The sequence below is a fragment of the Chelonia mydas genome, chromosome 6 (assembly GCF_015237465.2).
Source record: "Chelonia mydas isolate rCheMyd1 chromosome 6, rCheMyd1.pri.v2, whole genome shotgun sequence".
Taxonomy (NCBI): Eukaryota; Metazoa; Chordata; order Testudines; family Cheloniidae; genus Chelonia; species Chelonia mydas.
The window spans coordinates 52361664-52376927 of NC_051246.2; the positions used below are offsets into that span (position 1 = coordinate 52361664).

Consider the following 15264-nt stretch of genomic DNA (forward strand, 5'->3'; position numbering starts at 1 on the left):
TTCCCCCAATTTTACTTTGTTATGAAGTTTCCTCAGCTTTGGGAAATTAGCCCTTTTGAAGCACCAACTATACATATCACTGGATAGACCTATCCTCTGTTTGCCCATATTGAATCAGGTCATGATCACTAGTTCCTAGACAAGTATCAACTTCCAGGCAAGTGATGGATACATTGATTCATCTTTATCCACTACAATGATGTCCAAAATAAAATTACCTCAAAAGTTATCTATACTTTTTAGAAACTAATGATATTTTACTACTGGCAGTGTAAGACCTCTAGCACACATCTCCCAAACTGAAGTTTCCCATAACCCCACAATTTCTTTTCCCACACATAACAGACGTGTGTGTAAGAAGTTAATCATCCTGTTCTCTCAGGGATTTGTAACACCCCTGGCCAGTGCTCCTTCCACTGATCCATATGTATTCAACATCCTGAGTGAAAGTTAACAGGTAATGGGATCTTTAAAGTATAGTGCCATCCCCAACCTGTTATCCACTCTATCCTTCGGAAAAGAGGTTATAATCAGCAATTTTAACATCCATTATATGGTTATCCCTCCAGGATTCAGTAATTAGAGATACAAGGTGGGTGAAATGGGTCCAATAAAAGATATTACCTTAACCACCTTGTCCCTCTAACAGCCTGGGACCAACACAGCTACAGCAACACGGTGTACAGATTTCAATAAGTGTCACTTAAGTCAAGTTTCTGCTCATAAGAATGTCCAGGATTTCTTGCCTGGTACACAAACTCGAAACGTCTTCTCTGTACACGGTTTGCCACCCCAACTCAATGTGCTCACAGCACTGCCCAGCCTGAACTTGCACGAAACGTTTCCCTACAGCGTCCCGGGAGGCTGGAGTTGGGAGAGCAAGGTTGGAGCACAGGTGCGCAGAGGGCTGGACAGCAACCCAGTGCGGCTGTTCTGAAGCCGGGGCGGGGCGGGGCGTGGGGGGGAAGCACCTGGCCCGGCGCGGGTCGCCCCGCAGCAGCACAGGACGGGACAGGGGGCGCTGCCGCGCCGCGCACACACGCTGGGGCGCCGGCAGCGGAGAACACACTTGTTGACGCCTCACTAAGGGATCGCAAAATCCACTTGCTGCGCTACCCTACGCCCCTCCCCCGTCCCGGGGCCCCCTCCGCCTGCCCGGCGATGAGCCGCACAGGCGCCGAGAGAGCACCCCGCTCCCCGGCAAGCCGCCCACGCCCCCCGGGGCCGCTACCGCCGGCCAAGGCGCGTCGGCGCCCGGGACACGCCGCGCCAGGGGCGCCGCCCCAGCCCCGCAGCAGAGGGCAGGTGGCGGCGAAGGAGCGTCTGGCCCCCAGCCTGCGGCCCGCAGCTCAGAGGCGCCCAGCCCCGGGGTCCCGCCCTACCTCAGGAGGTCCCGGTAGTCCAGGAAGCTCAGGATGAGCAGCAGCGGGTCGGTGGGCAGCAGCTCCAGGCTCAGGGGCTCCGGCTCCACGGACGCCGCCATCTTGAAAGGCCTCCCTCCCTCCGCGCCCGACCGGGCCTGCTGCTGCTGCCCGGGGAGCCCCGCCCCTCACGCCGGTTTGTTATCAAACGCCGGGGAGGGCTGGTAGGAGGAAGCTCTTAAAGGGGCCGCGCCTAACCCTGGAGCGCAGAGCGCCCTTCAGGCCAGCGGGGGCCCTGCAGGCCCGGCGGAGACTCCAAGGTGGGGGGCGGGGGTCCGGCGGGGGGGTCCCGACCCACACGCCCCATCCGTGGGCTGAGTCTTAAGTGCTGCTGGAACAATGTTTATGGTGGGGGCGCTGAAAACCATTGAGCCAAACCGTAAACCCTGCATATGCTGGAAACCACTTCAAGCCAGGGGGTGCTGCCACACCCCCAGCGCTCCTAGTTTCAGCACCTGGCTTGCCCCATGGGTTGGCCCTTCTGGGGAGCTGCAGTCACAAGATTGGGCCCTTGCTTGTGGGGCGTCCTACCAGACATGTCAAGTCTCACTCATTGGGTGTGATGGTGAGAGTCACTCTACATTGTCAAATATATTGATTTCAATTACAACACAGAATACAAAGTGTACAGTGCTCACTTTATATTTTTATTACAAATATTTGCACTGTAAAAACAAAAGAAATAGTGTTTTTCAATTCACCTAATACAAGTACAGTAATGCAATTGCTTTATTTTGGAGATGGGTGGTGGTGGTTGGGGACTCTCTCCTCAGGGGGACTGAGTCATCTATCTGCCGCCCCGACCGGGAAAACCGAGAAGTCTGCTGCTTGCCAGGAGCTAGGATTCACGATGTGACGGAGAGACTGCCGAGACTCATCAAGCCCTCGGATCGCTACCCCTTCCTGCTTCTCCATATGGGCACCAATGATACTACCAAGAATGACCTTGAGCGGATCACTGCAGACTACATGGCTCTGGGAAGAAGGATAAAGGAGTTTGAGGCGCAAGTGGTCTTCTCGTCCATCCTCCCCGTGGAAGGAAAAGGCCTGGGTAGAGACCGTCGAATCGTGGAAGTCAACGAATGGCTACGCAGGTGATGTTGGAGAGAAGGCTTTGGATTCTTTGACCATGGGATGCTGTTCCAAGAAGGAGGAGTGCTAGGCACAGACGGGCTCCACCTAACGAAGAGAGGGAAGAGCATCTTCACAAGCAGGCTGGCTAACCTAGTGAGGAGGGCTTTAAACTAGGTTCACCGGGGGAAGGAGACCAAAGCCCTGAGGTAAGTGGGGAAGTGGGATACCGGGAGGAAGCACGAGCAGGAGCGCACGAGGGGGCAGGGCTCCTGCCTCATACTGAGAAAGAGGGACGATCAGCAAGTTACCTCAAGTGCCTATACACAAATGCAAGAAGCCTGGGAAACAAAGCAGGGAGAACTGGAAGTCCTGGCACAGTCAAGGAATTATGATGTGATTGGAATAACAGAGACTTGGTGGGATAACTCACATGACTGGAGTACTGTCATGGATGGATATAAACTGTTCAGGAAGGACAGGCAGGGCAGAAAAGGTGGGGGAGTTGCACTGTGTGTAAGGGAGCAGTATGACTGCTCAGAGCTCAAGTATGAAACTGCAGAAAAACCTGAGTGTCTCCGGATTAAGTTTAGAAGTGTGAGCAATAAGGGTGATGTCGTGGTGGGAGTCTGCTACAGAGCACCGGACCAGGGGGATGAGGTGGACGAGGCTTTCTTCCGGCAATTCACGGAAATTACTAGATCGCAGGCCCTGGTTCTCATGGGAGACTTCAATCACCCTGATATCTGCTGAGAGAGCAATATAGCGGTGCACAGACAATCCAGGAAGTTTTTGGAAAATGTAGGGGACAATTTCCTGGTGCAAGTGCTAGAGGAACCAACTAGGGGCAGAGCTCTTCTTGACCTGCTGCTCACAAACCAGGAAGAATTAGTAGGGGAAGCAAAAGTGGATGGGAACCTGGGAGGCAGTGACCATGAGATGGTCGAGTTCAGGATCCTGACACAGGGAAGAAAGGAGAGCAGCAGAATACAGACCCTGGACTTCAGAAAAGCGGACTTTGACTCCCTCAGGGACCTGATGGGCAGGATTCCCTGGGAGAATAACATGAGGGGGAAAGGAGTCCAGGAGAGCTGGCTGTATTTTAAAGAATCCATATTGAGGTTACAGGGACAAACCATCCCGATGTGTAGAAAAAATAGTAAATATGGCAGGCGACCAGCTTGGCTTAACAGTGAAATCCTTGCTGATCTTAAACACAAAAAAGAAGCTTACAAGAAGTGGAAGATTGGACAAATGACCAGGGAACAGTATAAAAATATTGCTCGGGGATGCAGGAGTGAAATCAGGAAGGCCAAATTACACCTGGAGGTGCAGCTAGCAAGAGATGTTAAGAGTAACAAGAAGGGTTTCTTCAGGTATGTTAGCAACAAGAAGAAAGTCAAGGAAAGCATGGGCCCCTTATTGAATGAGGGAGGCAGCCTAGTGACAGAGGATGTGGAAAAAGCTAATGTACCCAAAGCTTTTTTTCCTCTGTCTTCACGAACAAGGTCAGCTCCCAGATTACTGCACTGGGCAGCACAGCATGGGGAGGAGGTGACCAGCCCTCTGTGGAGAAGGAAGTGGTTCGGGACTATATAGAAAAGCTGGACGAGCACAAATCCATGGGGCTGGATGCGCTGCATCTGAGAGTGCTAAAAGGAGTTGGCGGATGTGATTGCAGAGTCATTGGCCATTATCTTTGAAAACTCATGGTGATCGGGGGAAGTCCCGAACAACTGGAAAAAAGGCTAATGTAGCACCCATCTTTAAAAAAGGGAAGAAGAAGGATCCTGGGAACTACAGGCCAGTCAGCCTCACCTCAGTCCCTGGAAAAATCATGGAGCAGGTCCTCAAGGAATCAATTCTGAAGCACTTAGAGGAGAGGAAAGTGATGAGGAACAGTCAGCATGGATTCACAAAGGGCAAGTGATGCCTGACTAATCTAATTGCCTTCTATGATGAGATAACTGACTCTGTGGATGAGGGGAAAGCAGTGGACATGTTATTCCTTGACTTTAGCAAAGCTTTTGACACGGTCTCTCACAGTATTCTTGCCAGCAAGTTAAAGAAGTATGGGCTGGATGAATGAACTATAAGGTGGATAGAAAGTTGGCTAGATTGTCGGGCTCAGTGGGTAGTGATCAACGGCTCCATGTCTAGTTGGCAGCCGGTATCAAGTGGAGTGCCCCAAGGGTTGCTCCTCGGGCCTGTTTTGTTCAATATCTTCATAAATGATCTGGAGGATGGTGTGGATTGCACCCTCAGCAAGTTTGCAGATGACACTAAACTGGGAGGAGAGGTAGATACGCTGGAGGGTAGGGATAGGATATAGAGGGACCTAGACAAATTAGAGGACTGGGCCAAAAGAAATCTGATGAGGTTCAACAAGGACAAGTGCAGAGTCCTGCACTTAGGACAGAAGAATCCCATGCACCGCTACAGACTAAGGACCAAATGGCTCGGCAGCAGTTCTGCAGAAAAGGACCTAGGGGTTACAGTGGACAAAAAGCTGGATATGAGTCAACAGTGTGCCCTTGTTGCCAAGAAGGCAAATGGCATTTTGGGATGTATATGTACGGGCATTGCCAGCAGATCGAGGGACGTGATCGTTCCCCTCTTTTCGACATTGGTGAGGCCTCATCTGGAGTACTGTGTCCAGTTTTGGGCCCCACACTACAAGAAGGATGTGGAAAAATTGGAAAGAGTCCAGCGGAGGGCAACAAAAATGATTAGGGGACTGGAACACATGACTTATGAGGAGAGGCTGAGGGAACTGGGATTGTTTAGTCTGCGGAAGAGAAGAATGAGGGGGGGTTTGATAGCTGCTTTCAACAACCTGAAAGGGTGTTCCAAAGAGAATGGATCTAGGCTGTTCTCAGCGGTAGCTGATGACAGAACAAGGAGTAATGGTCTCAAGTTGCAGTGGGGGAGGTTTAGGTTGGATATTAGGAAAAACTTTTTCACTAGGCGGGTGGTGAAACACTGGACTGCCTTACCTAGGGAGGTGGTGGAATCTCCTTCCTTAGATATTTTTAAGGTCAGGCTTGACAAAGCCCTGGCTGGGATGATTTAGTTGGGGATTGGTCCTGCTTTGAGAAGGGGGTTGGACTAGATGACCTCCTGAGGTCCCTTCCAACCCTGATATTCTATGATTCTATGAAAGTTGAACTTAAAAATATAGAATTATGTACAAAAAACCTGCATTTAAAAATAAAACAATGTAAAACTTTAGAACCTACAAGTCCACTCAGTCCTACTTCTTGTTCAGCCAGTCGCTCAGACAAACAGGTTTGGATACAATTTGCAGGATATAATGCTTCCCGCTTCTTGTTTACAATGTCACCTGAAAGTGAGAACAGGTATTCACATGGCACTGTTGTAGCCAGCATCACAAGATATTTACATGCCAGATGCGCGAGAGATCCATATGTCCCTTCATGCTTCAACCACCATTTCAGAGGACATGCGTCCATGCTGATGGTCCATAATGATCCAAAGCAGAGCAGACCGACGCATGTTCGTTTTCATCATCTGAGTCAGATACCACCAGCAGAAGGTTGATTTCTTTTTTGGTGATTCGGGTTCTGTAGTTTCCGCATCAGAGTGTTGCTCTTTTAAGATTTCTGAAAGCATGCTCCACACCTCATCCCTCTCAGCTTTTGGATGGCACTTCAGATTCTTAAACCTTGGGTCAAAAATAGCTGTAGCTATTTTTAGAAATCTCACACTGGTACCTTCTTTGTGTTTTGTTAAATCTGCTGTGAAAGTGTTCTTAAAATGAACATGTCCTGGGTCAACATCTGAGACTGCTATTACATGAAATATATGGCAGAATGCGGGTAAAACACAGAGCAAGAGACATACAATTCTCCCCCAAGGAGTTCAGTCACAAGTTTAATTAACACATTATTTTTTTAGTGAGCATCATCAGGATGGAAGCATGTCCTCTGAAATGGTGGCCGAAGCATAAAGGGGCGTACGAATGTTTAGCATATCTGGCATGTAAATACCTTGCAATGCTGGCTACAAAAGTGCCAGGCAAAAGCCTGTTCTCACTTTCAGGTAACATTGTAAATAAGAAGCAGGCAGCAGTATCTCCTGTAAATGTAAACGAGCTTGTTTGTTTTAGCAGTTGGCTGAACAAGAAGCAGGACTGAGTGGACTTGTAGGCTCTAAAGTTTTACATTGTTTTGTTTTTGAGTGCAGTCATGTAACAAAAAAACTTCTACATTTGTAAGTTACACTTTCACGGTAAAGCTATTGCACTACAGTACTTGTCTGAGGTGAATTGAAAAATACTATTATTTATTTTTATCATTTTTACAGTGCAAATATTTGTAATAAAAATAATAATATAAAGTGAGCACTATACACTTTATATTCTGTGTTGTAATAGAAATCAGTATATTTGAAAATGTAAAGAAATATGCAAAAATATTTAATAAATTTCAATTGGTATTCTATTGTTTAACAGTGCGATTAATCGCAATTAATTTTTTTGAGTTAATCCTGTGAGTTAACTGTGATTAATTGACAGCCCTAATTAAAATCCACTAATTTGCACTGCTTATAGAATTCTCACATGCCCTAGATTTTAGTATGAATTAGGACATTTATGCAATATTAAGCAGTGTACATTTTAAAACTATTAAGAGCTGGTTGGATTAAAAATCTGGGCAATTGGATTTCATCAAAGACCAAAGATGAGAGTCCCTGTCTTAACCAATGACCTAACACACTTCCTGTAAAGTGTCACAATTGGCCTTGAATCTCACTCTTTAGGGATGTAAATTTAACTCTTAAGGACAGCCAACCCTTGGCATCTCTGCCTGGCAGAGCCTCCCAGGCCAGACATGCCCGCCGTCATTGCATCTCAGTCCCATCCAGTTGGCACCCCACTAATGAGGTTCCTGCCATGAGGCCACTAATGGTTCCTGCCATTCGGGGCAAGGCGCACACAAGGGAAGGAAAGGGGTGATAGGAACAGGGCAGGGGAGAAGAGGGTAACAATGGCAGATGTGGAGTGACACTGAGCTGAAAGAGACTGTGAGGGAGAGGGAGAGTTGGAGCAAACAGCTAATCAGTACAGGAGAAAGAAATCCAGTTAAAACTGAAGAAAGTTCTGCAAATATCCAGAAGTCCCTGTTTTGGCTGCTACTGGTCCTACGCATCTCTGATTTACACTTGTTTTACGCTGGTGTAACCCCATTTACTTCAATGGAGATAACTCCTATTCATACTGGTGCAAGTGAAAAGAGAATCAAGTCACTTTTGTACTCAGGATAAAAGACATCAGAACTTCGGATAACCAGGAGTTACAGATAACTGGTGTTCAGATTATCAAAGTTGGACTCCTCCACATTAAATTGTGTTTTGCTTTTAAGGGACAGGGTAATTAAGCCTCCCACCCCTCCAAAAATTAAAATGTATAATAAATTGATCTCTCTTGGACTACCCCAGCCAGTGAGCATGCATAATCATAAATATTAGTAGGATCAGACCCACTGAAGTGCTCATCACCTCCAAGAACAGGCTCCAAATAAGAGCACCAAGCCACTGACGTTGCTTCATAGCATTATTCCTATATTTAGCACACCCACAAGAGTTACCTTTAGAAATGTAGTAGAGCGGATCCCATGCAAGACAGTCCTCAACATGAATATTTTTCAACCTTTCTCAGGTCTGCTATTTGACTGTAGGTCGCATTGGGCAGTTATCCATGATTAGAATCCACTGGGTTTGAAATGATAATAAGAGAAATCAATAGTACACCTCCAAATTCATGAATTAAATAAATTAAATTAAAGTGATGAAATTGTGCAAGATTGGAAACAAATTACAAATATAACATATTTTAGAATTTTTAAATGTGTATATCTTCCACATTATGTAAGAACCAAATTTCCTTCTCTAAGTTTTAAAAACATTGTGACTACTAGATATTGTAGTCATAATAACCAAAATAAATTTATAATTCTGTAGTCCCATGCAACCAAGGATCTCAAAGCATTTACAAGCAGTGAATGAAGTCTCATAACTATCCTGTGAGGTAGATAAATATGATTATGCCAGTTTTGCAGAAGGGGAAAAGAGGTGAGAGGTTTTTCGCAGGAGTGGGTGGGTGAGATTTTGTGGCCTGCGTTATGCAGGAGGTCAGACTAGATGATTATAATGGTCCCTTCTGACGTTAGTATCTACGAATCTATGAATCTATGACTAGTGTGACTGCATTTGAGAAAACTATAACACAGTGTGCATCCACACTAGCCATCTATTTGCAGTCACCCAGTGCATCATAATCCACAGCATTCTCCGAAAGTGTCACAGGGGGTGTGAATTGTTGCACCTAACTCACATAGGTGCTGGGACTACGGGTATGGGGGGTGCTGCAGCACCCCCTGACTTGAAGTGGTTTCCATTATTTACAGTTTACAGTTTTGTTCAATGGTTCTCAGCACCCCCACTATAAAAAGCTTCCAAGAGTCAGTGCATAATAACTGTGGTCTATATTATTTGCAGTTCTCACATTTTTGGTTCCTTCCAATGCATGATTCTGTCCAGCACAAGGATCCACACATGCACCCAAAAGAACAAGAAATAAGCCCTGGTATGATCTCATGCTGCCAATATAGATGCCATGGCAGAGAGTCACCAACCTCCCTCTGAAGCCCTCAACTTTGGGCCTGGAAACCCAAATTATTATGAAGAGCTCAAGGAGGTAAGAAGTTTGATGTCCTGTCCATGCATGCATTCAGTAATTTTATCAATTTAATTTCCTTGCTATTCTATCTGCTCTCTTTTTTGTTGTTTATTTTGTAGGGCAGAGTTCCCTATATATATTTATTCATGCTTACTTATGCTTGTTTCACTGTTCACATTTGAATTTATTGTATTTGTATTAAAATAATTAGTTATAAGGCATTTTGGACAATGGAATCCATCTTTTAAAATGAAGTCCAGTTTTGGTTGTTTACAACTCACTTTTTCGCACCTTTTCATTTGGCAGGAAACAGGGTTTGCTGCAGAAACTGCCTCTGAGGAGACTGGATCAAACCGGTCTGGACTAGAACTTTCGCGACACAGAAGGCATAAAAGGGCTGCACACCCTATCAGGGGGGCTGTCCGTCTGAGAGGCAGCTAGTGACTGTCACGTTTGCGCGGGCATCGAGGACTTCCTTCCCACCGATCTGGGTATCTTCCACCTGAATCCACTTACCTGGTTCCTGGTTCCAGTGATTGCCAACACCAGTGGTCTCCTAGTTCCTGGTTCCAACACAGTGAACGCCCTGAGCTCCAAAAATAACCCAGGGTTTACTTATTTTTTATGGAGCATGCGTAATGTACTAGGTATTGTACAAAACATAGAGAAAAACAGGGTCCTTGCATTCAGGAGCTTACATATTAATTAGTCAAATAATGCTGAACAAAAACATAATACACTGGTTAATCAGTGAGTAGCCTCATCTGAGAGCAATGCACATATCTTTTTTTTTTAATATGCATATTTGTCTTCATTGGACTAACATTGACAAGAGTCGTGAAAGACATTTCAAATGACATTCTGCACAAGAAAGTTATTTGCATACTCAATTTGGGTCAAGGAAACAATAATGAACCCTTAGGAATATTTATAATTTTATTTTAGTTACAGCATTTGTCACTTTGGGTGATTTATGGTGCTAATAGGATGATAGGGTCCACAGTGTCTGTCAGCTGTAAAAGGCCTCCATTAAAAGCAAGGCTTAAAGCAGTGTCATTTTCATGATCTCTTGGAGAGTGCTTGGGCTAGATTTATGCATGAATTTAGTACTGGATTGAAAGTCCTGGAGAATGACGGTCCTTTTTTTATCCAGTGAACAGGTGCAGTGACCTTCACTGGCTCATTATTGTGCTTCCTCTCTGACCCAAGGGGACCAATTGTTCAAGCAAGCTTGCAACTTACTTTTCACGTACACTTATTCTTTGCTGCAGTTTTCAACAAGGGTACCAATTAGTCCCAAATGGGATGATATTTTTTGGAGATTCAGACACCTGTCCAGTGGGAACAAGCCTGAGCCCACCTAACAGTCGTCAGACAGTGAAAACTTCAGGTTACTCACAGCTTGGGCTGGATTTGAAAAGGTGACATAGAGCTAAAGGGCTCCAGAGCCCATTAACAATCCCCTAAGTCATTCATTCCCACTGAGGGCTCCTCTTTTGAAGTTCCCAGGGGCACTCATATGACCTCTGTTTATCTCCTCTCGTAAAAACTCTTATCTGTCTTACACAGACCTCGCCACTTTTCCTAGTAGTACTCAAAACAGTTATTACAATGTAAACAAACTGTGCATGCTGGTACTCATTCTCAGTTCCCTTATCAACTGAACAGCATGCTCCTCATACACATATTGGGTCAAATTTACCCGTCATCTAACTCCAGGGATTTCAGGGAAGATATCTCTGGGCTCATTTGCTCACTCACCTCCTGAGCATACATAAAATATAACAACAGTATTGTAAACCACATGTCTACGTGGCCCTTCAGACTACAAGAGTGTGAAAAGCAGCACACATTAATACGCTGTAATTTAGGTGGAAACTAAAAGATAGCTAGTTCACATTAACATAGTCCTCTTGAAACAGGACTATGTGACTTTTAGTCTGTGTCCACATGTGGTAGTTACAGTGCAGCATGCAAGTGCACACTGTAGTTCACACCCCTATAGTCTATACTGTGGTGCTGTTGTCTAGACATAGAAATAGAATTCCCCCTTGATCTGATGTGTCCTTGTTTTGATGAACCTTGCTATCCATCTTAGACATTTTAAGGAGCTATCACCTTAGTGGTATCTAAGCACCACTACATGCAGCTCTCTGATTACTGAGGGATCCCGACTGGCAGGAGGCCAGTTGTCTCACTTCCATTTTGGAATGTTCCATTTTAATTAGGATAATCATTCTTTTTTTAAAAAAGGTAAACAAAATAACTGAATCTCAAAGTACTGGGAGGTTAGAAGCTTTGTTGAAATACATTGGTAATGATATATGGTGTGAAGGGCAGAATGTAATACTGAATGGGAACAAACTCACCCCATACTAAAGTCAGGGGACTGTATAAATCAAAACATTAGGGACTAAAGTTGAGAGCTAAACTCCCCAGCAGGACTTTTGTATGGCTTCTTGCCAGCCAGGGGAAAGGTGCCTGCTCAGCTGAGATGCTGGAAGAGAGGTTAGCTAAAGCTACTGGAAGGGCTATGCCAAAGGAACTACCTGCTCCAACAGATACAGACCAGAGCCCAGTCTGCTAATACTAAGCAGGGGAAAAAGTTCTTCTCGCTACTGACACCATATGTCATAGAGACCAGCTCTCTGAGTTGCCTTTATAAAAAAAAACAGATGCTAACTATAAATTATACCATAAGGGTTTTATCCTACAATAAAGTGATGATCACTGTCACTTCCTGAACTATGCTACTTCTTCTGCAGTTGCCTTTTTTAAAAAATCCTGCTTCTTGTGCCTCAGCTTCCAATTGGTTAACCTGCTGCACCTGTGCTTCCAGCAGGGCGTGGCTAATCTGGCCCATGCAGTCATTAGTAGCCTGGCAATCGTCTACGGTAGCTTTTACACAGGAGTAATGTTTTTGCTATTTTATGTTTTAGACAGAAAGCTGAAGGATTAAAAAAAGAAAGCAAAAGCCTGGCCTGCCTTTCATATTACATTCACCTTTTTCACTCACAAACTAACCGCACAAAACAAGAAGGAGAACTGAATGTGGTAGAACAAAGGTCCCTATCCACTGATTCTAGTAGCTATGTTACAACATCCCCATTGCTGGGCACCTACATGTAACTAAAATCCCTAGGGCTAACTTCATCCCTCATTATTAACTTCAAGTGAGCTACACCAAGAATAAATCTGACCAGTATAACAAAGTCTCAGGGTACATTAGGAATCCAGTGGATATAGAGACTGTTTTGTTTTTTCATAAAAACAATTGATTGTTTTTTGTTGAAAAACCAAACACATTTTGGCTGAAAACCAAAAATTTGGGTTTAATTTTTTAACATGAAGTGCTTTCAGCATAAAAACTTGTTTAGTCAAAAACCCACTTTTCCATTGAAAAACAGTTTATATAGAAAATGTTTGTCCAGCTCTCGTACTGAGTAAAGTCTGAGATGGAGTCTTTAGCAGCAGTGTCTATTTCAGCTGTTTCACACTCCTGGCTAGGAACACAGATTAACGGTTTGTAAGCATTACAACAAACAATGAATACATGACTACAATTAAGTGGTGGGGGGGAATCAAGTAGTACATATAATCATAAAAAATCACATAAAATTGGTCTGTTTATTCTAGCAGAAGGGGGTTCTCTAATTCACGATATGGGTGCCAGAACCCTTAAATTTCAGCACTTCTCTCAGCCATATCACTTTAAAGGCAACGAACTGTCTTATACAAGAAGTGTATCATGAGAAGTCCACGTATTCTCACAGAGATTTAGTCTTTAAGTCAGCTAACACTTATGCATGTGTTTAACTTTACATACTATTAGTTCCACTGAAGTCAATGGTTTTTATCAAGTGCCTGTCATGCTGGTATCTGAGCATGTATTATTAATAATTTTTATATTTAATTTGCTAAAAGCCTCCATTAAAAACGTTTGGAGGTCCTTGGATGGACTGTGTCACAGACATGCAATGTACTTTTATTAAATGACACTGTCAGAGCTTTTCTGGTTTATTAGGTACCTTTCACAGAGACACCTTCTCATTAGGCTGGAACAGAACAGCTCCCAGCAGGATGACACAGCCTGTTTATCATTAGTCTTAAATTTATATCTGCTTACCATTCATCTATTTGATACTACCTTTGAATCATAATTTAATGACCTTATCTTAAATGTTCTCTGATACAGTGTCTCAATCTCTCTTTTTTATATCTTTGTGTAGTTTCTTTTTTTGTCATGGAACAGAAGGTTGGATGAATTGTTCCAGTGTCCATTAAAATTTCCATTGCCTGCTGTGCAGTGTCTTCTAGGAAGGAGATGAACCTGCTGCAAATGAAATCAGTTGAGGCTGCATTGTATTTATAGAGCAGCAGAAATCTTTGTAGATTATTTTTTCCAAGAATCATGAATCTCCTTCAGTGTTACAAGTCACTGTAATCAATTAATAGGAGTAATATTTTCATTTTCAATTAAAATACAGGCCATGCACAGTCTGTGTGCATCTTAGCAGATGTTTAAAAGCATTGGCTCTCAGAGGTGAAATGTTACCTTATATCTGATGGGGGTGGTGAGAGGGTGTTTCAGGAGCAGAAAGACATGTTAAAGTGCAGCACTTCAGACTGTCTTCTTTTCTGAATTTACAGCATTAGACTGGCAGCTGTATAAATGAATGATAGACTGCAATGTTCTTTTCCAAGCAGGCTATGAAATGAGGGAGCCTTCAGTTTTGTGCTGATGTGTCCAGAATTCAAATAATTTGTTTCTTGGGTATAATGACAATTGGAAGCACGGTATTACCTTGAGAAAAGAGATGGGAGAGACAGCTGCAGTACCCTGTACTCATGAAAGATATTGCATTAGCAACTGCTTCCCAATTACTCTTTCCACTGAAAACTCTATTATGCTGGGCTCTTATTGCCTTTATTCAAGGGCACAAAATTAAAAAGTGATATTGCTGGCACTACTCTCATCTTCCTACCATGACATTGAATAATTGGACAATGAAAGAAAATGTTGAATGATGCTGATATTAAACACATATAAAGGACAATGCATCTGAACATCAGCTGATGAAGTAACGTCCACATTATTATGCATTCCCTTCTACTACTTTAAAATAAATTGTTTTTATTTTTGTTGTTGGTGATGGAACATTTTCTTTTCCTGTAATTGCTGGAGAGATGCCCTGTTTTAAGGAATATACTTGTGAAAGGGATGTGTGTGAGATGCTTCTCAAGTTAACACCCTCACTGTATTGGTCCTTTCTGTTAAAGGAGTAGGACATCTACTGCCTTTTTCACATGGATCTAGGGAATCAAATTCACTAATGACTCCAGGGTGGTGTAAGTTACACTTTGCTGAGTCAAAAAACTGGTGTAAATTGTGAAGGATAACTTGCATCAATTTGGCATACATTGGGCGAGCAAAATGAGTGTAATCTACACACAGAGGGGGAAGAAGTGGGGAGTTTAGAAGCAAAAAGGAACTGTTAGGAATGTGTACAATTAGGTTTCTTGTAGGGTCAGGTGGGGTGGAACATGCATTATTTTACACGTTACAGTTGCTTTTTAATTACCTCCTCTCACTCCTTCCCTCCCCCAACACACACATGCATACTCCTTGCTCCATGGTGTGTAAGGACATATTGACATGGGAAAGTTTTACCAGTTATATTGGTATGGGTATAAACATACATTTATACCACTATAACCCCCTTATTCTGGTTTAAGAGAGTCTTTTTACAATTTAGCTTAAACCTTTTCCCAGGTGACAAGCTAAACCAAAAAACTGACCTTATATGAGAATAAATGTCCACAGAGGGGGGTAGGGAGGAAGGGTTGTGTTATATTATAACTATATCTAACTAAATTCATATTTTAGGTTATACTGAAAGATCTTTCCCCTGTTAACAAGAAACTTTACAAAAGTCAGTAAGTGTTATTATCCCTGTTTTACAGATAGGAAGTTTAGGATGATGTAAATATTCCACCGAATATTTAAGTGACTTGCCAAAAGTCATACACAAAATCACTCTCAGAGGTGGAAACAGAATACAGATCTTCTGA

The 15264-nt window shown here is 43.6% G+C and overlaps 1 protein-coding gene and 1 long non-coding RNA gene across 7 annotated transcripts in view; one reads left to right on the forward strand and one right to left on the reverse strand.

The window, feature by feature from the left end:
- Positions 1-1515, reverse strand: part of FBXO3 (F-box protein 3) — a 61544-nt gene extending 60029 nt beyond the window's left edge. For all 5 annotated transcript variants that reach the window (XR_005225455.2, XM_037900003.2, XM_037900004.2 and 2 more), the window contains exon 1: positions 1383-1515. Coding sequence is in view for 4 of the 5 variants with exons in the window: in XM_037900003.2 (XP_037755931.1) it covers positions 1383-1483 (101 nt within the window). In the remaining variant the exon portion in view is untranslated. The remainder of the gene's footprint in view (positions 1-1382) is intronic.
- On the forward strand, positions 1420-14334 carry LOC119566414. Of its 2 annotated transcripts, XR_005225457.1 has the most exons (3): positions 1420-1557; positions 9012-9210; positions 9499-14334. It is a non-coding gene; the product is annotated as an uncharacterized LOC119566414 (long non-coding RNA). The 2 variants fall into 2 exon arrangements; XR_005225456.2 differs by lacking the exon at positions 1420-1557 and having other exon boundaries at positions 6920-9210.
- The last annotated feature ends 930 nt before the right edge of the window (positions 14335-15264 follow it).